The sequence below is a fragment of the Aulonocara stuartgranti genome (assembly GCF_965226115.1).
Source record: "Aulonocara stuartgranti genome assembly, chromosome: 1".
Classification (NCBI taxonomy): Eukaryota; Metazoa; Chordata; class Actinopteri; order Cichliformes; family Cichlidae; genus Aulonocara; species Aulonocara stuartgranti.
The window spans coordinates 15,312,803-15,335,638 of NC_138939.1; the positions used below are offsets into that span (position 1 = coordinate 15,312,803).

Consider the following 22,836-nt stretch of genomic DNA (forward strand, 5'->3'; position numbering starts at 1 on the left):
TCCGATTGATGGAGTGCCCTCCTTGCCTTCACGTCGGCACCCCACCTCCACCCACTCCCTAGCCTCGGCCTGTCAGTATCCTAATATGGCAGAGGGCCGGGATGGGGGCCAGTGCTGAGGTTTGTGAATGGTGGACGTTCGGTATAAAAGGTGGACAGGCAGCAGTAAGGACTGTAGCTGGTTCAGCAGCAGCACTGGTTGGGTCGTTCTCTCCGAGCCGCAGACACACCCCTAAGGTAAGACCCTGCTAGGACCTGACACTCCTGAAGCCACTCATCCAGGCTGGGACACTAGACTAAGCCTTAACCGGGGAGCCACTGCAATTACTTAGGGGCAAAAATTAGGAAGGACCACCGGGGACAGGAGGCATAGGACTTGAGGCTGATTTGGGGCAACACGACTGCTGGAGGATAGCTAGACCATAGGAGAGACCTGAAGGAAGAAGAACTGTTTACAGTTGAGGAGGCAGAACACAAACACTGTGCTTGACAGGAGAAGCCTAAACTATCAGATCTGTAATTAAATAGACTAAATAATTGATAAATTGATAGATAGGTAGATAAAACATTTGGACTGAGTTTCTGGTCTGATCTTAAGCTGTTCTACTTTATGACAATTTAAAAACGAGAGAAATTTACCTGAGGGAGGATTGGTGAGACAATGGGAATACTAGGGATTTTGGTTCAACTTTAGCTTATTTTAGAGCCTTGATTTCTTCTAAGATTAAATAAAAAGTAAATCTTAGACAAGTCTGGCCAAATTCCAATAGAAAATTTAAAAATAATATCAGTTACTTTTAATAAGATTTAATTGACGTTTACAAAAGATACTCATCACGCGTTGGTTTGTTAATGCACCATAGATTTATATAGCGCAAGCAGTGGACTTGAACAGGTTCATGCTCCGTGAAATTATTTTTAGTCTTTTTAGCCACACGTAGGATGAGAATACAAAATAATGATAGAGTTAATCAACGCCTTACTGTGTAATTCATTTCTGTCACATACATTATGGATTTGATGTGATTTAAACTCAAATATTTTGTCTTCCTCTCCTCTCTTACAGAAGCCAACATGTGTGACGACGATGAGACTACCGCCCTTGTGTGCGACAACGGCTCCGGCCTGGTGAAGGCTGGCTTCGCCGGAGACGATGCCCCCAGGGCCGTGTTCCCCTCTATCGTCGGCCGTCCCCGCCACCAGGTAAACAGCGAAGAAAATTAACCGATAGACTTGATATTAGCCTGGACTAATTGGCGGCAGTCATTATTTCACACTCACTAATTGTCACACCTCACCCATCACACCGTTCAATATCAAGAAATACAATTAACCTTCCAAAAAATAAATTAAAATCAAAATGCAATAAACAAAAACAATAAATTAACATTTTGGATTGTTAAAACATTTAACATTTATTGCTAAAAATGATTGTAAAAGTTCAGCTGCTTGCGCAGCTGATATCAGCGCAGTCACAATATTTTTGGCTTCTTTTACCTGGAGCAGCCTTTAAATTAGTAACAGATGAAGTGCCAACTTCACAACTGCTCTGTCTGTCTCTGTGACTGATATGTGGCACATTTACGCAATGGTCACTGTGTCTGTCCGAAGACTTTAATCTGTCCAGGAAAGGTCGCACATCTGTATGGATCAGTTGACGTCCCCGGCTAACCTTCCTTTTATCTTCCCCTCTCTCCTCCCTTCAGGGTGTCATGGTCGGTATGGGTCAGAAGGACTCCTACGTCGGTGACGAGGCCCAGAGCAAGAGGGGTATCCTGACTCTGAAGTACCCCATTGAGCACGGCATCATCACCAACTGGGACGATATGGAGAAGATCTGGCACCACACCTTCTACAACGAGCTGAGAGTGGCCCCCGAGGAGCACCCCACCCTGCTCACTGAGGCCCCACTGAACCCCAAGGCCAACAGGGAGAAGATGACCCAGATCATGTTTGAGACCTTCAACGTCCCTGCCATGTATGTGGCCATCCAGGCTGTGCTGTCCCTGTACGCTTCCGGCCGTACCACTGGTAAGACTGACATAAAACAAATAAACAAACATAGCTTACTAAACACATAAAACACATATAGCTAGTTTACCTTATTACTTAATAATATGTTACTGACATAGTCAATCGATCTAACATAAATGACAATAACTATTGAGGGAGCAATTTCACAACAAAACGCTTTTACGCACAACTTTTACGCACACTCGACCAGCCTTTCTGGAACTGTTCATGTAGGTTTATTTGACTTTATCTCGTAAATTCACCCCCAAAGCACCCACTTTACCCATGATTTTACGCACAAAACGTATTTTTTAACCTTTTTTTTTTTTCGTTTTTTGTCGCTCGGACTTTACTAAATTTTCTCCGTGGCTCTCTATAGGTATTGTGCTGGATGCTGGTGATGGTGTGACCCACAACGTCCCAGTCTATGAGGGTTACGCCCTGCCCCACGCCATCATGCGTCTGGACCTGGCTGGTCGCGATCTGACCGACTACCTGATGAAGATCCTGACTGAGCGTGGCTACTCCTTCGTGACCACTGGTGAGCAATTGAACAATAATCAACACGGCCTGAAAGAAAGAGGAAAAAGAAAGAAGGAAACTAACATTTTCTAGCAAGACGTTATCTGGGCGAAGACGAGTCTAAATTGTCAGTTAGCGTTCACTTTTATTAGCAGTGTTTGGGATAATTTGCTATGACATGCTTTGATCAAAGATTTACCCATACAGATAAAAAGGCGCAGCAAATAATTGTCACACTTTGTGAGGCCTATTAATGCCCACATGCGAGCATATTGATACTTAAATGTAAAGATATTGTTTTAAATAGAGTGAAAATAAGATGTGTACATGTTCACAACAGCGAAGAATTTGTGTAGTTTAGCCCATTAAATCCGTGTTATTACGCACATTAGTATTTCACGCTTCACCCTTTTGGCACTCTGAATAATAACTTATCAACTTATAACTCCACAGCCGAGCGTGAGATCGTGCGTGACATCAAGGAGAAGCTGTGCTATGTGGCTCTGGACTTCGAGAACGAGATGGCCACCGCTGCCTCCTCCTCCTCCCTGGAGAAGAGCTACGAGCTTCCCGACGGTCAGGTCATCACCATTGGTAACGAGAGGTTCCGTTGCCCCGAGACTCTCTTCCAGCCTTCCTTCATCGGTACTTCAAAGAATCAGTTCTTTTAAAAATAAAGTTTTTGCCACCAAATAGACTTATGGAGGCTACTGGTACATACCGGGTAATAATTTCTTAACACTTTTTCATCTCATCTGAACAGGTATGGAGTCTGCTGGTATTCATGAGACTGCCTACAACAGCATCATGAAGTGCGATATTGACATCCGTAAGGATCTGTACGCCAACAATGTGCTCTCCGGCGGTACCACCATGTACCCTGGTATTGCTGACCGTATGCAGAAGGAGATCACTGCCCTGGCTCCCAGCACCATGAAGATCAAGGTACTTGAAATTGAACTCAAATCAGAGAAGCAAAAGCTTCAGAGTTTACAAGAAGATTGAAATATTTTATGCATAAATTGGCAAATACGCACCCGATTTCACTGAACACTTGTTTACTTATAGAAACCGGCACTTTACTAATCCACTCTTTCCTCCTCCAGATCATTGCTCCTCCCGAGAGGAAGTACTCCGTCTGGATCGGTGGCTCCATCCTGGCTTCCCTGTCCACCTTCCAGCAGATGTGGATCTCCAAGCAGGAGTACGACGAGGCCGGCCCCAGCATTGTCCACAGGAAGTGCTTCTAAATCCTTCATCTTTTTCTCCAGCTTCTCCATCATCTCAATCATTTTTACCACCAGCCGTCTGGAGATCAAGCAAGGAGGAGGATCGACCTCTGCGGCACGACAACACTCTGCTGTCGATGGACTGTCTGTCCGCGCTGCTGACATTCATATGCATTTTTTAATCCTTTCAAAAATGTGCATATTTTATGGCTGTCTGTTGTCTGTGTTGCACGGGGAAAGGCTGTGAAAACCACCACTGAACCATGCATCCACCAAAAAAACTTTAATAAAAAAAATAAGAACAACATGTTGCCCAACACATGTGAATGTAAGTGTATATACATATTGATAATTTATTAAAGTCCATTATTTGGTAACTTTGCCCCTGGTCTTGTTTTTCCGGTATTGGCAGAGGATGACAAACAAAAGCGCAGGGAAATCAGACGATAAATATATTTTTATCTCTTAAAAGATAAATTTGCCATAAGCCAACAATGCAATATTACAGTATTCAACAAATCCTGCAAGAACTGTGGGAAATAAACCGGGATAACCACTAAACGAAACATAGTGCGGCTAATTGTTCCACGAAAGACCAGGTGCAGGGCGCATTCATGGACATCTAAACGCGAGCTGGCACTAATGTCTGGATCATATTTGGATGGACGAGAGGCAGGGGGAGGGGCTGCTAGGTGAAAGAGGTATTGAAGGGCGACGCCTTCGAGCAGTTGCCGACAGTCGGTGTTTGACTTGCCAGGAATGCGCGAAGGCAGCAGCAGCAGCTCAGCCTTTTAGACTGACTGGATTAGTAGCATATCCGACACCTGACACCCTCCCTGCACGACCATAGGAGCTCACCCACCGGCCCCCAGACCATCTTTAGACACAACCAGACTCCGGGTACCGTGGGTCATCTCCGCAGGATTATACCTTATATGCATATAAGCTCACAGGTTATGTAGATGTAGGTTTGGGAGTAGGCTGCAGGCGCGCACATCATTTATAGCACCCGAGTAGCCTATTGTAAGACAACATGTTTCCTGTTTTCCCCCCTACAGAGCACCATTTATCTTAACAAGTTGGCCTAGGTGTAATCACTGAAGCCTAAACGGCTCATACCTTATACGACAAAAACAAACTGTATTTCCATCCTCTTTTGCCATTTTGTACAAGTTCCATGGCCGCACAGACGGCATTCCTGACACCCCGGCCCGGGGCCACCTGTTGCGGGTGTGTTTGGCTTTTTAAAAACGTCTTCAGGTGGGCGGAGCTAAGCTCGGAGACTCAGTCCCGTGTGTGATTACAGCAGCGGCACTGTGAACGCCATCTGTCCTGCTCTGCTTCCGTGAAATCTGACCCCGATGTGAGTATATTTACTGTACGCAAAATTAGACAGTTACAGCCCCGAATTTCTCCGTGCCAGGCGCGCACTGCTGTTGAGTAGTGACGATGGATGGTCTGTGACATTTAACGTTTACTGCGCTTCACCTGCTGGCGCTGACAGGCTATTATCGCTGCCCTGTGTCAGTATTAGCGCCATATGATTAATAATGGAGGTTTATAAATAACACATTTGTCATGAGGAGGTAATAGCTATAAAAGCTACAGGCAATAAATAGCCAGCTCACTGATTCTCAGTTACAGCCTAATGGCGTATGGTACACTTGTGCTTTCTGTACGCAGGTGTTGATTAGCTGGACTACGGAACAGCATTTTTCAGCAGTGAGGACAGGCTTGTAGAGCTGTAGCTGAATGCGTTTCACAGCCTGTCGTGTTTTTTTGTTTCTTGTTTCCTTTTTTCACACTGATTTGTATCCGACCTGTAAATTGGAATATTCAAGAGCAGTTTACACCTCTGCGGCCAATCAGAGGAGAAGGTGGCACTTACGTCATCGCGTTCAGGAACTTTCTGCTCTTAACGATGTAACGGTTTTTACCGGAGGCCATTTAAAAAAACGAAACGCCGATTAAATGAATTAAAAATGGATCATTTACTATGTAATTGTCCCCAGATTTGTCTTTTGTCCTCTTTCCTAACACAAGGAAGCAAACTGCCCCCGCCTGCATCCGCCTTCGACAGGATGTAGGCGGGCTCCTTAGAGGAGGGGGAACCCCTCGTGCTGCTCCGTCATTGGTTTTAACGGCTTCCCCATTATCTTTTAAATGTCTGGCGGTGCTAACAAACACGGAGCTGTGTGTAAAGGGGCGTGGAGGCTGTTTAGGCGTGTTCTGCTTGAGTAACAACAAGCTGTTTTTTTCAGTTTATAGAGTTTTCAGAGGAGCAAGATGGTGGCGAAGAGGATCCGCTCGGAGTACATGAAGAAGTTTAAAGATCCCAAATGGGACACGTACACTAAATGTTACGAGGAGATGTTGAAGTACAGGCTGACCCGCAGGCTGCTGGAACACACGCACAACCCCTGGTTCTGGGGCGGCTCCGATACTGACTCGGACTCGGGAGGTAGAAGTCCTCCTATTCCTCCAAGCAAGAACCAGGTACGGGACCAGGAGGATACCGGTGGCCGCGCGGAGGCTGAGCTAGAGGAGTGTGGGGGTGCGAGGACGGACACACAGCAGGAGCAGAGCAGAACCTCGGGGCCCGTACCCAGGCTTCCTATTCAAGAAGAGGAGGAGGATACAGGGCCTGCTGCACAGTCTGCACTTCATGGTAACCTGTATAAAACCCTTAATAACATACTGGGATGTATCATTTTAAATATTATGTATTAAAGCCACCGAAAATATAATAATAATAATAATAAAGATAAGATAAGACTTTATTGATCCCACAACGGGTAAATTTTTGCATCACCTCAGTTCAGGTACAGATATCAGAAGGAAATACAAAAATACAAATAAGTACAATCAATGAAAAAAAGTAAGATAATACACTATATACAATGGTAGCATACACAGTATGTGATTATGGATATGGTTGGAAATATGGAAGACATAAAGTATATAGCTTGATATAGCTATTGTACCACTACTATTCCTATTTATAGACATGTACACACACACATGTAGACACTAAATATACATATGTATACATATACATACATATGTACCTGCAAATGTCCATACACATGGAAGGTCCATTATGCATGAAGTGGTGACCGTGGATGTTCACAGTGTCCAGTGACTTATGACATTGTGATTGAGGAGTTATAGAGTCTAACTGCTGTTGGGATAAATGATCGGCGAAAGCGCTCCTTCCTGCAGCGAGGGTGTTTCAGTCTGTGACTAAAGGAGCTGCTCAGCCCACTCAAATACTCATGCAGTGGGTGATGTGGGTTGTTCATAATAATAATAATAATAATAATAATAATAATAATAATAGTAATAATAATGTTCCCGGAAAAATTCTTAAGTCTTTGACTCAAAGCTTTTGGTTGTCAAGTTTATTCTCCAAATTTGAGCCCTCTTGTCCAGCTCCTTTATTTCTTTTTCATTCAGTTGCCCTATTACTGCATTGTAGGGATACATGCTTGATACTTTACTGTAACTTACGATTTTCTTTGCTCTTTTGGCCCAGCATCTGATGCTATGAGGGAGACAAAGGTACTACAAGAGGAGCAGAGAGCCAGCAACAGAGGTAATAAGTAATTAACAGTTGCTGAGTCAATTAAAAATAAATAAATAAATGAAAAAGCCTTATAATAAACACTGTTAATGAAATGATGAACTGAAAGTTGATTAAAGTTAAATCAATTTGTATTTTGCTTTTAGCAAACAACTCTCTGTTATAAGCAACGTCCATAGATAGTTTATAGTGCCTCTGGTTTATTTTGTGAGTTCCTCTTCCATGTTGGTGGTGCTTTAGCCCGTTTGCTTCTTCTGTTTATAGAGAGAGACTCTGAAGGACCCCGACCACAGCAGAGTAAACCCTCAAAGTCCTTGAGGCAACCCCGGCGATCACAGCGGGTCAGGCCTGCACCATCTCGACTGCCCAGAGAGGACAGTAAGGAGAGCAGACATCCTTTCGCCTTGTATGGGTCGGGGGAGAAAGATGCAGACACTGCAGGAAGGAAGACGCACAACGTCGGCCCAGTGGCTTCGACTAATGAGGTTATTTTACTGTCATAGTGGATTTGTTGACAGGTACATACAGAAGCTTGTTGTTACATTGGATTTTTGTTTACCTGATAGATCTATGAATCAGCTCTGCGTGCTAAGACCAGGCGGGAGGTGGAGCGTCATATCCAGACTCAGCGGTCTGAGCGGCGGAGAGCCAAGTCTGCTGACCTGGACAAGGCCAGAAAAGTGGTCCAACCTGAGTTCAACCCCTGGCTAACTGAGTACATGCGTTGCTTTTCGGCTCGCTCGCGATAGGACACAAACCGGAAAAAAGACCCTCTACATCAGGATGACTCTAGACAACAAACACAAAACTGAAGCCATCACTGCCTCTCACCTCTAAAGTTTAAACTTCAAGTGGCCGAGTAGGACTATATTTATACTGGGATTACTTTAATGTTCCCTACTATGAATTTGATAGTTACTTCATCTAGAGTTTTCTGCAGTTCCTTTTTTAAATGTTCTTTTCCCCTAAATTTTAGAGTTAAAATTGGCATGCTGTAAAACAAACATACCTCAAGGTTTAAAATGAATCTTTTTTTCCCCTAGTATTATTGAAACAAAGAAAATAGTTTTAATAGAAGTAACAGACAGACAATAAGGTCTGTTTTTTGCATAAACAATGCAAAAGAGCATAAAAAGCATTATTGAATGATATTAGAGCACAAGCACTAACAGAGCCCTTTAAAAAAAAAAAAGAGTTCTTGCATATAATATAATAGGGTCATAAATGACCACACTTGGTCATTTTAGTGGCTAAAGGAGCATGGTCACTTGAGGGTTAAACACCGACACATGTAAATGATAACATGAAATGGATTCAAACAGATTCTCAGGATGGAAGCTGACTTTCCTTCAATGTTAAGTTTCACTGTGTGGCTTATTCCTCCATGTTTCTATAAACCGCTTTTACTAAGACAGTACAATAATATGTATTTTACAGAGTAAGATACTTTATAACAAATGTAAAAATAATGGATACGTCTGTAATACACAAGTTTAGTTGAGGATGAGGAGTCCCAAACGTATGTCAAAGCCATACTTTGATGCAGCCCCTTTAAATACATGCTGTATAAGATGTACCCATATTTTTATACATAGATCTCAAACTACAGTGGGACATGTCGAAAAGATAGAGCCTTGTTCTTCTGAGGTAAAGTGAACAATGGTGTGAACGTATATAATAATACGTCATTTCCTGTGTGCGCACACAGACACACAAATTTATGCCAAGAACTCGGAGTAGTTTAATCAGATGAAAGTTTTATTTCAAATTCACTTGACTTTTAATGTGCATATTTTCCTATTTGTGCAGAGTACAGCTGAGTACACTTAATTGATGTATAGATATATTGATATGTAAGAGTGGATTTTTAATGCTGGGAGCTGCTTCACGTTTGTGTCCCTCCTGATGGTTCAGACGTGGTTGTTAGGTAGTGACTCACTTTATGCTGACAGTGAAAATCACACGTGTTTTGTGACATTGCATTTTCAAGTATTTTCATGAACTCTGATGCGTTAGTGACTTAAAGTGGTTTTATAACTGATAGCATTGCTTTGTTCTTAATCATTTTGGTGCTAAGGTCTCAACGGTATTGTGGATACTGCGGACTTTCCTTCATACATCCACACACGCAAGTAGCAGCAGCATCAGAGAGAGTTGAACACACTGCAGTTTTTTTGTTTTAAAAGCACAGGTAAATAGAAAAAACACAAGCAGATTTAGAAACATTCAGAGAAAATAACCAACTACAGAGAAGTGCTGCACAGACAACACCTGAAAGATTTACAGGGGACGCAAAAACGATAGACTGTGTTTGGCTAACGGAGCACAGTCTATCGACTTGCAGCTGACTTGCTGCTGACTTCAATAACTTAAGTCACAAAAACAACAAGCATGTATGGAAGCTGTATGGACAACAAACATTTTTTGGCATCCATGAGTAAAATCTTTGACTAACTTCTGAGAAAATAACTTGAAATTGAAATAAATACATTTTTTACTTACGGCTCAAAACTAGGGTTGTCAACATTAATGCAGATTAATCCGTCATCACACTTAACGCGATTAAAATTTTATGCAATTCACCCATCTGAATTGCAGAATGACTCAAAATCCCTGAAATGTCTCCGTCAATGTATTTCGGGCAGTTTGTCCAAAGTTTGTCCATTCTGACCGCCAAAGATTTTAATCACATTAATCATGATGATGCGTTAATGTTGAGAGTCCTAGTCAAAATGTATGTATGTTTGTTTGTTTTTGGTGTGGTGGCAAAAAAGCTTCCTTATGGTTTGGTTTATCACCTCTTTGTGTCATCTAGAAATATTTCCAGTTTTTGAATAGGCCTTTGTGAGGGTTTGACTAGTACCTATGTAAGCACATACATGAAAGGCAACCAAAATCTGTGTTGTCCTGTTGCTTTCAACAATTTAATATTTGATATTTAGCAAAACTAAATATCAGAATATTTTAATCTACGTGATTTGGCTCCGTTTTAAGCCTCTGTATTTAAAACCTTCTGTCTGATTGAGTGTTGGATTTGCAGTTGATGCGCTGGCAGATGGAAGATACTTAAAAAAATTAATTGCTACTTGCATGCATGTCATTAAACTAGAGCGTGTTGAGCTCCCTTTGGTTTGTTGTTGAGGCCAAACGTCTTTATCGTTATTAATTTAGAGTCAGTTACAGCTTAAATAACCATTAACAGGAAATGCATACAAACACATTATGCTGATGTACTGTTTGGTTTTCAGCCAGTCAAGAAGCGCTTTGATCATTTAATCACTGTGTTGTTTTCATGTAATTAATTTATGAACATTAGACAAAAGTATGTAAACTCAAATAATGACTGTTCAAACCACAAGAAGTCAGATCTAGTAATGTAACAAAGATAAAATATGTTGGTGTAAATATTTTGCAGATGATAGTTTGGTTAGTGGCCCCGCTTTTACTTTTGTTTTTACTTTTTCACACTTGATTTCTGTGAATGTTGAAACTTTGAGTTCAGTATTACATTAAGATTTGCTTTTAAGTTTTAATGAAATGCAGGTTGGTGCAATATTTTGATGCTTTAAAAGTCGGTTTTGAGCCTTTGTGATTTTAGATGTGATGAACTTTGACAATCTCAAAAAACAGGAGGGAAGCAGGACGATACATTCCTTACTTCTTTGTTAGTTATTGGGACAAAGCTTTATAGTCGACTTAGACTGTTTAGACGTGTACCTCTAGTCAGGAGATATTTTACTCACTATGTGTTTTTCTTAGGTTTACATGATAATGTGTGGCAGAAATCCACCAAGCCAAAACATTCCTGACACGTTACTCATTCACGCTTCACAGTGCAGGATGATGTTAGTGAAAAATGAGTTTCACGTGATTGTGAAGGCACTTGCATGACAAATAACTGATGTACTTGGTCTAGTTTACTAACAACAGATGTAACAACTGTAAAACTGCTTAATTCTGTACATTCTTTGTTTACATATTGAGCTTTGAACAAGCTTCATTGTCATAATTAAAGGATTTAAAACAGGTGGGCTTACGTGGTGTTACGCTGAGCTTTTAATAAAATACATTTACATCTGTGATTATTCTCAAGACTTATTTAATATTAACAGGCTATTTTCATTGTCTTAATCCTGATTCTTGCAGTGACATGGTGTGGTCTCTCAGTACATTATCAAGCACCTGCTGTATACTGAAATAAGTCTGTTTACACTAAGTTTTTGTACAATAAATTTAGCATATTTAATAAGGCCATGTACAATTTTAAAGGTCCTGCAAATATATATATATATATATATATAAATACATTTTCAAGGCTTTTATTACCATTTGGGTTAGGTGGATCGCATGAAAGATCTGTTTTACCTACTGTTTGATAACCAGGCTCATCTCCTAGCTTTGCTCTGGACATACTCTAGCTCATCTGATTTCAGAAGCTAAGCAGGCTTTTCAACATTGACACTAGACATCTAAAGTTCCATAAGTGGTCAAGAAGATTAGAGGACTGCTATTGAAATGCAGTAAATATGCACATGCAGTACTGTACATTACAGCTGTGAAACTGAGAAACTTCACTGGTGTTCACACGTTCTATATCATTGTTGCAACATTTCAGATTAAATCCAAAACAAGTTTGTCAAAGTGGGAACGTTTTTCATACTTGATTGATTTTATATTGAATGACCCTTTACTGAATCTATGACTGTTGCAAATAAAAGGAATCCTCTGATTTTACATTTGACTATACTCCATCCATCAGAGCTCACAGAGCTCATTGAAATGGTTTCTGCTTGGTCAAAGATTGTAGGTAAAAAAGTCTCGTTTAGTGAAGACAATGCTGGATTTGTAGTAGTATTTATTTTAAAAACATATGCCTTTATCATACATAATAAATTATAAATCTATGATATTCATAATGACAGGAAAAAAGGACACACATAAATACAAACAAATGACCTGATGAGAAAAACACATGATAGAGAACAACCAAAGCCACCATCAGATATCAAACACCGAAGGATGGGAAACATTTGAAGTGTCTGATTCAAAATCCGCGTTTTAAAATGGCTAATATCATCTAAAGCGGGGAAGGTGAACGTATGGCCCGGGGGCCAGAGAAGGCCCCTCGTATGGCTTTGGAAAATGTGAAATCTTCACAAGGGCATAAACTTTGGACTCTCTTATTATTGTTAGATTCCATCACATAACAGAAAACCTTTTTTCCATGCTTCCTTATAGAAATTAAAACATATCGTAAGTTAACAGAAAATGTCTGTTTTTTTAATTAAATGATAAGTAGATAACTGGGAGGTAATGAACTGCCAGTGGTTTTCCTGTAATTTACACCTTTATTTTTTCAACTGTAAGCCTATATGTTATTAGTCGATAGTTTTACTGGTCTGACCTAATTGATATCAAATTGAGCTATATGTGGCCCAAAATGTAAAATGGGTTTGATACCCCTGATCTAAAGTATATCTGAGCTGATGCGACGCGTGAATGCTCTGATGCAAAACACGCCTCATAATCGTTTCCTCCGACTTAACACGGTCAAAGTTAACAACAGGAGATAACAAGGAGTAAAGCACACACTGGATAAGCCTCAAACCATCGTTAAAACTTAAAAACCAACAAGTTAGTATGACCCCACATCTGGCAGCAGTCAGCACTCATGTAAACAGGCAACATTTATGTACGACAGGTCAGTCATTAGACTTGAGTGGAAAACTTTGGATAAAGAAAGTTTTACACCAACATTTTAGTCAGTTGCGGTTGCTGACTTGTGAATTCAAAGATGTACCTTCATTTAACACAAATGAAAGCCCAGTGTCTACACAGAACATGTCAGGCTACCTCTGTTTATTATCTGTGAGCTTGTCAAAAAAAACCCAAAAACAACAAATAAAAATTTGTTTCAGAATCTTTCCCCTCATAATTCATAATAAAATCTGAATCAGCTTGTCCTGTTTAACAAAAAAAATAAAAATACTGAGTACTGCCCATCACTAGTATCCTGCTACAAGTTGCCAGTGTATAGTTGCTTCAAATGATAATGATGCAGTGGAGCACGAAGCAGATGCTGAATATGATATCTATTATAATATACACGTAATATCTCTTCATAATGAAATACTCTGATATTTTGTTTGAGAAAACATGCGTCAAACTATTTACAGAAACACTGTACAGGTACAGGGATGCTTTAGGGGAGAGGAGGAGAGAAAAAGGGGGATGTAAAAGTGTGTGTGTATTTCCTGCAATATCATATCAATATTAAGGTGTTGCCCTGGGACCATCACTGTTACTGATTAGTCATGCTTTTTAATAGAGAAATAACATAGTTAAAGACTCTGTTTTAGGAAAAGATCCATGTTTCTGCTAATTTTAATAAAATACGGTATTTTTCCCCTTTCTCAAAACACATTTTTACAATGAAAATGTAACAGGTCATGGAAGTACAAATATTTCCATGTTTGCTTTTGCTTGAAAGAAACAAATTAAGTGTTTCTCATCCACTCATTTCCTGCTGAAGGCCATGAGAGCAGCAGTGTAAGCAGAGATGCCTAGACCTCCCTGTTCCCAGCATCCACAGTTTTTAATGGTCCAGCTGAGAGATGCAATCTCAACAGCTTGTCTGACAACAGCCCATAGGACATGCATCAAACACCTCAACATGGAGGAGCAGTGTTTCTACTGACTGAGATCCTTACTCTATCTCTAACAGACCCCATACACTACAGCTGGGGATTGTTCGTCCACTAATTCTTTAGTTCAACACCCGCAGCTTGTGGCCACAGGTGAGGACAGGTAGATTAATCTGCTTCAGTCTCAGCTGAGAGCGGGTAATTCACCCTTTTACAGCCTGGGGTCTGATCTGAGGGTGCCAATTCTCATCCCATCCACTTCAACACTCAGATTTGAGCCATTCATCCACCACAACCTTATCTTTTTTTCCTCCTGTGACATCAAACCCATGACATCACATCCTATGCATAATTATTCAGTTGCAATGATGGTCTGGATATTTTAAGAAGAATACAAACAGTGATATCAGGTGAAGAAAGGGAGTGGAGGTGGCACACAAGAAGTGCAAACTGCACAGCTACACAGGATACTGTTAGTGGTGTGTTTGCAAATGCAAGCATGGAGTTAGCAGATAATTAGAGCAAGAGAAGCAGAAGACCTGTGGAAGGGAAGGGACTTAAATTAGCATGTGGTCGAAGGAATATTTCCACAAGACGAGAAATTTTTTTTTCTGAGAAAATCAAGACCACGCATCAGTGCACTAAGTATCAAACTGGAGCCAGGGGGCAGTTAGTTTAGCTCAATCTAAAGGTCTGTGGAGCTTGCTCCAAAAATCTGTATTTAGTATGTCTGTTTAAGTAGCTGGAGGGTCGACTGGGAAATCTAAAATGTGGTAATCTGGGTTGGCAGGTGTGTGGACGAGAGAAGTGTTGGGGGTGGTCTTGGTTGGAGGGACAGTTTGGTCCAATAGAAGAGCAGACTGTTGGCTGATCTCTGGTTACCTTGGAGATCTTTAAGTTCTGGGAGGGGGCGTGACAGGGAAGTCTTTTGAGCTATCTGCATGGCAACAAGGTTCTGAGGGGTCCGTGCAAAGGTTAGGGGTCAAAGGTCGGGGAGAAGTCACCAGCGTAGCGATCTGAACCCCACGTTATCAGGTCTCACATGGCTGTTTTTCTCCTGGTCTTCACAAACCTGCATATAAAACACACAGATGTTGCAGAAATATACAAAAGCTTATCAATATCAGGCTGTCCACCCAGTAATTAACAAATTTCCCTCTTGTGGGACTAATAAAGGTTAATAAAGGTTATCTTAATCATCTCTCATCATTATGAAGCAAGAAAGAATTACAGAGCTTTGACCAACTAGCTATTACAAAAAAAATTGAATCTGCCACTGAAAAAAAAAAAACATTACGTCTAAATTGAATTAAGGTTATTCTCTCAAATTATTTTTTGACTCATTGTAAAACACCAGCAGTTCCAGAAAAAGAGGCTCCAGTAACTTTAAAGACCCAGCAGAGCAGAACCACAAGACTCAGTGATCGTTTCTCCCTGGAGTCTCTTCAGCTCTGGTGATCCTCAGCTACAATCCACCGCACACAATCTGACACTTGGAAACTGACTTGTCATTTACACTGTAAATATACTTCTTGCTCTTGTTTCTGTCGCTCTTGATGTGTTTTATCCTCATTGGCCTGAACAGGGACCAAAAATAAAAACTGTAATTCCACTTCATGTAAATACATGTGCTGGAATGAGAATTAAAAAAAAACAAAAAAACAAGAAAACTTGAATCATTAAACATTTCCACTTACTCGAGAGTCATAGATGAGATCATCACAATTAATCAAGCTATTTTAAATATCTGCCGCTGGTCTGGTTTTTAGCGCCCTGAGGAGTGCTTACTGGACTTCATGTAGGAATCAGCAAAACTGCTTCATAGTGTTCTGATGCTAATAATAATAATAATAACAACAACAATAACAATAACAACAACAACAACAACAATAATAATATCTAGGCAAAAGCAATAATCTGACATGTAAACAGGGAAAACTGTCAGACTGCAGCTGGAACTGTGGTGTAATGACTTTCTATCAGCGATCAGGCATCAGTGCAGCCAAAGTCTGGTGCAAATAGTTATGGACACCAGAATTTCTACGTTCATCTTATTGTGTAATATGTAGGTAATAACATACATCCACCTTTTACTTTATGCCACTATTTAATGATTACAGCCTTCATGATTACTGTCTTGGACAATCATAATGAAGGCTTCCTTTCAAATGATGGGTGGATCAAGTGCGCAGAAGCAAAAATGGGCACTGACTAAATATAGAATTACTGAGTCTGCACATCTGAGAGACACTGCGGGGAGCAGAAGGCATAATTTCAGCTTCTAAACACAGGTTCTCCTTATTTGAAAGCCCTCAGACACCTTTTCATTTTAATGCTGTGTAGACAGTACAGACTCAGGACCCCCTCACCTCGTCTGTATGTGTTACAGGACACGTCCACTAGCAGCCGCATTCTTGGGTGCCCTGTGGCTGAGCACGACGAGGAGAGCGAAGCTGTCGTAAAGCAGCGTCGCCGTATTGGATACCTGAGCCCATCCTTTCTGGATCCAGCTCCCCTGAAACACAAGAGATCACATGAGTGAACAGTCAGCGAGATAACCAACTTACACCTATTGTGCTTAGTTTACTGACAGTTAAGAAAAGGCTTTAATCATCTATATAAGTTTGCAAAAGGCTTTTGTTAAAGTTCGATTCTTCCTGGAACAATGCTGTAGGCCAGCTAGTTGATGGGTTAGCTGTCTGGGCTTCTGAATGATATAAAAATATTTTGTTTCTGACTGAGGTAGTGGTGTTAAGAGGTATACAGAATCATGTGGTTTGACAGAATAAGCGCTGGGGCACACACAGGTAAGGGTGTTGACTACAGCTCATACCTGACTCTATCTTGTTGAGGATTTTCCGAGCACACTGGACAAAGGCCTCTTCGACGTTCTCCCCTGTTAGAGCGCTGGTTTCCAGGAACATCAGTTCTGTTACATCAGTTTACAATGAACACATTATAATAAATAACAATTCAATAATTCTTTGAAGTTGATGGTCTACACATCTAACAACAACAACAGGAATCGTTCCCAATAATCAGCTGCTGGTCTTACCGTTCTCCTGAGCGAAGCGGGAAGCCTCCAGAAAGGTGACCTCCCTGTCAGCATCCAGGTCCTTCTTGTTCCCACACAGGATTATGACGATGTTCTGACTCGCCAGCATCCTCGCGTCACTCAGCCATGTGGTCAGAGCGTTGTACGTCTCTCGACTGCAACAAAAAATAATAATAAAAAGGATGGCAGGTAATGACATGTTACAGTTTGGAATAGATGTGGAAGCTAATTAGAAAACAAAAATAAATTAGAGGCTTGAAACACAGAGCCTATCATATTTCTCAGTTTGTGCATCCTCAATTCCTTTTAGTCTTAGGCAAGAGGGTGGAGAGAGGAGAGGAGGAGGAACAAATTAGAGAAATGTGAAAAGTCTAGCATCACATTGTGTGATACCTGGTGATGTCATAGACCAGCAGGGCTCCTGCTGCTCCTCTGTAGTAGCTCCTGGTCACAGACCTAACACACAGACACACACAGATTAGTAGACATACATTGAGAACAATCAGGAAGTATACAATACATTCCCCCTGAAGAAAAGAAAAAACATCAATGCATGCGTGAAAACCATTTAACTCCTGAACTTTGTAGAGACCTACTTAAATGTCTGCTGCAGTTTAATCAGGTTGGTCTTTAACTTGCTAGCTCTACAGTCCACGTGAGCTGGATTGTGGCAATGCACAGACAGACCTAACCGTCTGGGGCATGCATCACTAGTGAGTGGGTGTCATGTTTGCTGCTCAGTGCACCCTCTGTTCAGACAGCTGCATTTAGCCAGGACAAAACAACAGAACCAATTCCTGGCGTGTGCTACCTCAAAAAAAAAAAAAAGCAATTCTGGAAAATATCTTCACCAGATTCGCCTTAAATTGTTATAGCAGCTATAGCAGAAAATTGAATAAATAAAATAATCAGAAGCAACAAAACTATTCCTGTTTTACTCAGGACATCAATTAGGCAGCAGAGTTTAATAACAGCTTTTTGAGCTCTCCGTTACCTTCCAAAACTCCTGTGTCTGTTACTCTGGTCTTTAAGCTATAGTACTGCTAGCTGAATGTCTGCAGCATAACAGAGATGACTTGTGTGCCAAGTGCATATTCACGTTGGGCTTTTTTCCTACCTGAACCTCTCTTGTCCTGCGGTGTCCCAAATCTGAAGCTTGACCATTTTGTTGACCACGCTGATGATCTTAGAGCCAAACTCGACTCCGATTGTGTGGTTAGATTCATCCTTGACTAGAAAAAAAAAAATACATAAAACATGCAAATGCATTAATATTATTAAATAAGGGGGATTAATAGGGATGATATGATTATCACTGTGTGGCTGTAAGGAAAACAACTGTTGCTTCTGCACTTCAATGAAAAATAAGCCAATTTCAGCATGTGTAGATGAGACAATGATTTTCTTTGAAGTTTTTCTCCTGAAGTCTGGTTGTAGGTTTTGGTTTCACCCTTAAAAAACAGAACCAATCATAAAAATCACACATTTAGAAGTTGTTTTTTCATAAATGTATCCCTTCATGCCTTAAAATGTGGTTCAACCTGGTGTAAAATGTGATGTAGCTTGATGTCACTCACACTTTTGCCTCCTTTCGCATCTGTGAATATGAAATTTCATTCCAATCTCTACTGACACCCACTCCTCCCCTGCTGCTGTGCAGTTCCAGTAAATCGGTTCACCTCTGACTCTGCTCACACACTAACACTGCTCTACTTTACACAATGGCAAGTTGACACTGGAGTATTTGAGCTCTACATGTTTGAACTGGAAAGTCATTCTGAAGAAAAACAAGGGGAAATTGACCACATGTCAATATATCAGATTGGCTCAGACTGGCAAATTTCACATACACTATATTGCCGATAGCATTCACTCCCCCATCACAATCATTGAATGTAGGTGTTTCAGTCATTTCAAATCCCACTGGTGTATAAATATCAAGCACCTATGCCTGCAGACTGCTTCTACACACATTTATAAAAATGGGTTGATCTCAAGAGCTCACTGAATTCCAGCGTGGTACTGTGATAGGATGCCACCTGCCCAACAAGTCCAGTCTGAAATTTTCTCACTACTAAATTTTACACAGTCAACTGTTAGTTGTATTATAACAAAGTGGAAGCATTTAAGAACGACAGCAACTCACACACACAGTGTCTAGAAATAAAAAAGTCAATTTTGTCAATCACTGCAGACCTCCAAACTACATGTGGCCTTTAGATCAGCTCAAGGACAGTGCATAGATAGCTTCATGGCCACACAGCTGCATCCAAGCGATGCATCACCAAACACAACTTAAAGCGTCGGTTGCAGTGGTGTAAAGAGCACACTGCCACTGGACACTAGAGCAGTGGACAAGTATGAGTTTGGTGGTTGCCAAGAGAACAGCACTTGTCTGACTGCAAACTCTTAATGCTTCAGCATATCAAGACACTTTGGACCATTTCATGATCCCTATTTTGTGGAAACAGTTTGGGGATAGCCCCTTCCTGCTCCAACATGACTGCACATGTTTACTTACAAAGTAAGGTCCATAAATGATTAAGTTTGGCATGGAAGCATTTGACTGGCCTGTAGAGTCCTGACCTCAACCCAACAGAGCACCTTTAGGATGAATTAGAGCAGAGACTGCAAGCCAGGCCTCCTCAAACCACATAAGTGTCTGACTTCACAAATGCACTTCTGGAAGAATGATCAGAAATTCCCATGAACACACACCTAGATCTTGTGGAAGAGATCTGGAGCTGTTATAGCTGCAAAGGGTGGGCTGACATATTAAACGCAATGGATTAAGAATGGGATGAGACTCAAGTTTATATGAGTGTGAAGGTGGACGGGCAAATAGTTTTGTCATTACAGTGGATCATCCTCAACAATATTAGAAATGTAAATGCTTTTCTTATCTAACACAACCCCCTTTCCAGCGTGTCAGCTCTGAGAAGCTTAGCTTTAACCCAAAGTTAACAGGACAGATTTCTTAGTTTTGCCTATAAAACTCAGAATGCAAGTATAAATGCACACAGTTAAATCCATGGATTAAGAATGCAGTCATATCCATTAATTTCACTGCTTATTTCACTCATGAAATATTGACTTAAAATGTTGAAATCTTGATTTCCATCCTAGGAATCTTTAACATGTGGAAATTACTGGCATATTTACTGTCTCATTTGCCTGAAGAAATTCCCTGATGTAGTGCTGTAGTTTGCAGTAAACAGTCAGGAGTGTAATGGATCTTTCAGACTTACACCTCTTCTCTATGAACTGGTGCAGAAGACAGGATTTTCCCGTTCCAGCATTCCCAATCACCAGGAATTTAAAGAGGAAATCTGCAAAGGGAAAAGCAAGGACACACATTACATCAGTTGGGCTATTATTATCAGACTATATGAAACTAGTTGCTATAGACGGTAGCTAAAACGACAGGAAATTACAAGAAAAATGTGGGAAAAGCTCAGTTACTGTAGTCTTAGTTTGGTATATCCAGCTCGTTTTTCTTGTCAATTTAGTTTCATTTCCACAGTGAGTTTGCTCGTTTCATTTTAGTGTTTAGCTTCAGTGCTAGCTTTCTTATTTATTGTAATCTGGGTTGTGCTTTTCAGGGGTTCAGAACAGATATTATAATACAAACACAGGCAGTTAGCTCACAGTCATTCCAAGCCTTAATAACCAAATGTACCAAGGCCTAATGAAGCTACATGTGACAACAAACTAAATAAGTTTAGTTTAATTAGTCAATGTCATGTCAGTTAGTCCATCTTTAAAAAACAGTTTTATTTTTTTAGTTTAGTTTTAGTGAACTGTAATAACTTGACCTGAGAGATAAAACTCATCCTTCAGTTGATCCATCTACAAACTCAGTTGTTCTTAAGGAAAGGAAACAGGGAGAAAAGGTTGAGGTATGCCAAATTACACAAGAACTGGAGTGAAACTCAGTGGCAGTTTGGGATCATCCTGATAGAAATCAGAAATAAAGGCAGTCAAAATCCAATGAAGAGCTTTGAATGTCCTTTGAGAAGTCCAGTGAACTATTCCTGAAGACTACTTAAAGAAATTACAAAAACCTGTCTAACAGAGTTCAGGCTGTGCTGAAGAATACCAAATCCTGACTTTCACACTCATTACAAACTCTGTTTTTGCCTTATATTCTGTATTTCCATATATTTTTGCATGTTTCAAAGAAAGTGCTGCACCTATTTCTTATTTTCCTTGCAAAATATAAACAAATGAGGGTGTGGCTCAAGTTCCGTAAACATGACCTTTCAAAATATTCTAGAGAAATCAGAAACTGTAGCTTCATATATTTTGTAGCTCATTTAAATTTAGTTTTCCCCCCACTTGAGTGGTGAGAGTTACCGTCACTGTTATGAAGTCCAGTAAATCCAGTAATCTCTGCAGTAGCCTTGCAAACACCCACATTTACCAGCATATACTCCTGTAGTATTATTATAGCTAAAGAGGACAAGTACATTTTTTCATACGAGACAGAAAAGAATCACCTGCGATAAAATACAATGCAAAAATCAAGGTGCAGACAAATCATATCACCACATCACCACAGTCCAGCACAGACTAAATTGTGGATTACAGAATGATTTTAAGAGTAGTAAACTAGAAATTTGATTTTTGTCTTTAATTTTCTTGGCAGGTGTTCTAAATGGGTTTCAGATATATAACTGTGACAAACTGTGCACATCGGCTCCCAAAATCAATTTATCAGTCAGGCTCAAGCATATGCTGCACAATACTGTGATGCTTTGGCCATAATAAACTGATGTTTAACAACAAACAGCGCATGGCTTTACTTGCTTGATTTTATAGCTTTCAAATATTGATATAGGTATCATCCTAATGAAAAACAAACAAAAAATTAAGTACCCCCCCCCTCACAAAGAAAATATTGTGGAGGCTTTGATGTAGGCAAACAAAAACTACAGTCAGCTGTTCTGTGCAGCGGAGGAATTTCTCCACTATTAAACCACTAAACTAGCAAAATAATCATTATTTTGGTGTAAAATGGTCAAGCTAAGAAAACAATGCCTCATATATGACTGTAATGTTGCAGCTCAGTCAGATATTACAGCTGCACCAAGCCCCAGCCAGGTGTCAGCTTCCCTTGTCTTTTACGATACCCTCCGGGGAGCTTTGTAACCTTGTACCGTGGGTACGTTTTTTGCACACGGCGACACTAAACTCTGCTGTACAGCCTTTGTGGGTTTCCTTACGCTGACGAGGCAACTTTTAAGGCCAGCAGCCTTCAGCGGCGGCTCGGTTAGCCTGTCAGCTATCTGTTTACGATGAGAAAAAGCTCTCTGGGCACACCTGCCCCATCCCATCTCTGAGGCTACGGGAGGATGATAACGGTGGCCACAGGTCAAAAGTGCTATCTTACCGTACGACTCCGACATCGCCAGTGTGGCGGTTTGACAGCAATAAAGAAGGGAGGGAGAAATGGGAGTTGACAGATGGTTAGCTAGCTAAATAAAAGGAAAATACTCCTGTTGGTGATTTCCGCGGAGTCCAGCTGATTTTCCCCTCCGACTTCCCGTACGCGGTTTGTTTCAAAATAAAAGCCGTCTGTGCTCCTAACCGAAGAACCGTTGGATCACTGTAAAGTCTTCAGGCAGCCGCAGGGTGGCGCTGTGTCTGCTTGAGACTTTTGACACAGACTGCTGTTTGGGTCAATTTTTACATGTGACTAAACGAATAAATATTAATTATTTTATTTTGAAATTGGATGACTTTTCCTAAGGTATAAAAAATATTTATTTTTTATGTTTTAGGGATCCTA

The 22,836-nt window shown here is 40.6% G+C and overlaps 3 protein-coding genes across 5 annotated transcripts; 2 read left to right on the forward strand and 1 right to left on the reverse strand.

The window, feature by feature from the left end:
* Positions 1–102: 102 nt before the first annotated feature.
* acta1b (actin alpha 1, skeletal muscle b) lies at positions 103–4,140 on the forward strand. The gene is made up of 7 exons (XM_082540805.1): positions 103–236; positions 1,066–1,202; positions 1,706–2,030; positions 2,392–2,553; positions 2,988–3,179; positions 3,298–3,479; positions 3,641–4,140. Exons 2-7 carry the CDS (start codon positions 1,074–1,076, stop codon positions 3,782–3,784), a joined length of 1,134 nt encoding a protein of 377 aa, XP_082396931.1. The 5' UTR covers positions 103–236; positions 1,066–1,073; the 3' UTR covers positions 3,785–4,140.
* A 333-nt stretch (positions 4,141–4,473) lies between these two features.
* ccsapb (centriole, cilia and spindle-associated protein b) lies at positions 4,474–12,094 on the forward strand. Of its 3 annotated transcripts, XM_082540818.1 has the most exons (6): positions 4,474–4,786; positions 4,937–5,126; positions 6,025–6,431; positions 7,299–7,358; positions 7,611–7,831; positions 7,913–12,094. In XM_082540818.1, exons 3-6 carry the CDS (start codon positions 6,050–6,052, stop codon positions 8,093–8,095), a joined length of 846 nt encoding a protein of 281 aa, XP_082396944.1. In that variant the 5' UTR covers positions 4,474–4,786; positions 4,937–5,126; positions 6,025–6,049; the 3' UTR covers positions 8,096–12,094. The 3 variants fall into 3 exon arrangements, with proteins under 3 accessions (XP_082396944.1, XP_082396943.1, XP_082396945.1); XM_082540817.1 differs by lacking the exon at positions 4,474–4,786 and having other exon boundaries at positions 4,803–5,126; XM_082540819.1 differs by lacking the exons at positions 4,474–4,786; positions 4,937–5,126 and having other exon boundaries at positions 5,427–6,431.
* Positions 12,095–12,184: 90 nt separating this feature from the next.
* rab4a (RAB4a, member RAS oncogene family) lies at positions 12,185–22,616 on the reverse strand. The gene is made up of 8 exons (XM_082534074.1): positions 22,438–22,616; positions 20,294–20,374; positions 18,163–18,277; positions 17,439–17,501; positions 17,046–17,200; positions 16,824–16,919; positions 16,360–16,505; positions 12,185–15,062 (listed from the first exon to the last, which is right to left on the reverse strand). The coding sequence occupies exons 1-7, from the start codon at positions 22,451–22,453 to the stop codon at positions 16,390–16,392; spliced, it is 642 nt and encodes a 213-aa protein (XP_082390200.1). The 5' UTR covers positions 22,454–22,616; the 3' UTR covers positions 12,185–15,062; positions 16,360–16,389.
* Between the last annotated feature and the right edge of the window lie 220 nt (positions 22,617–22,836).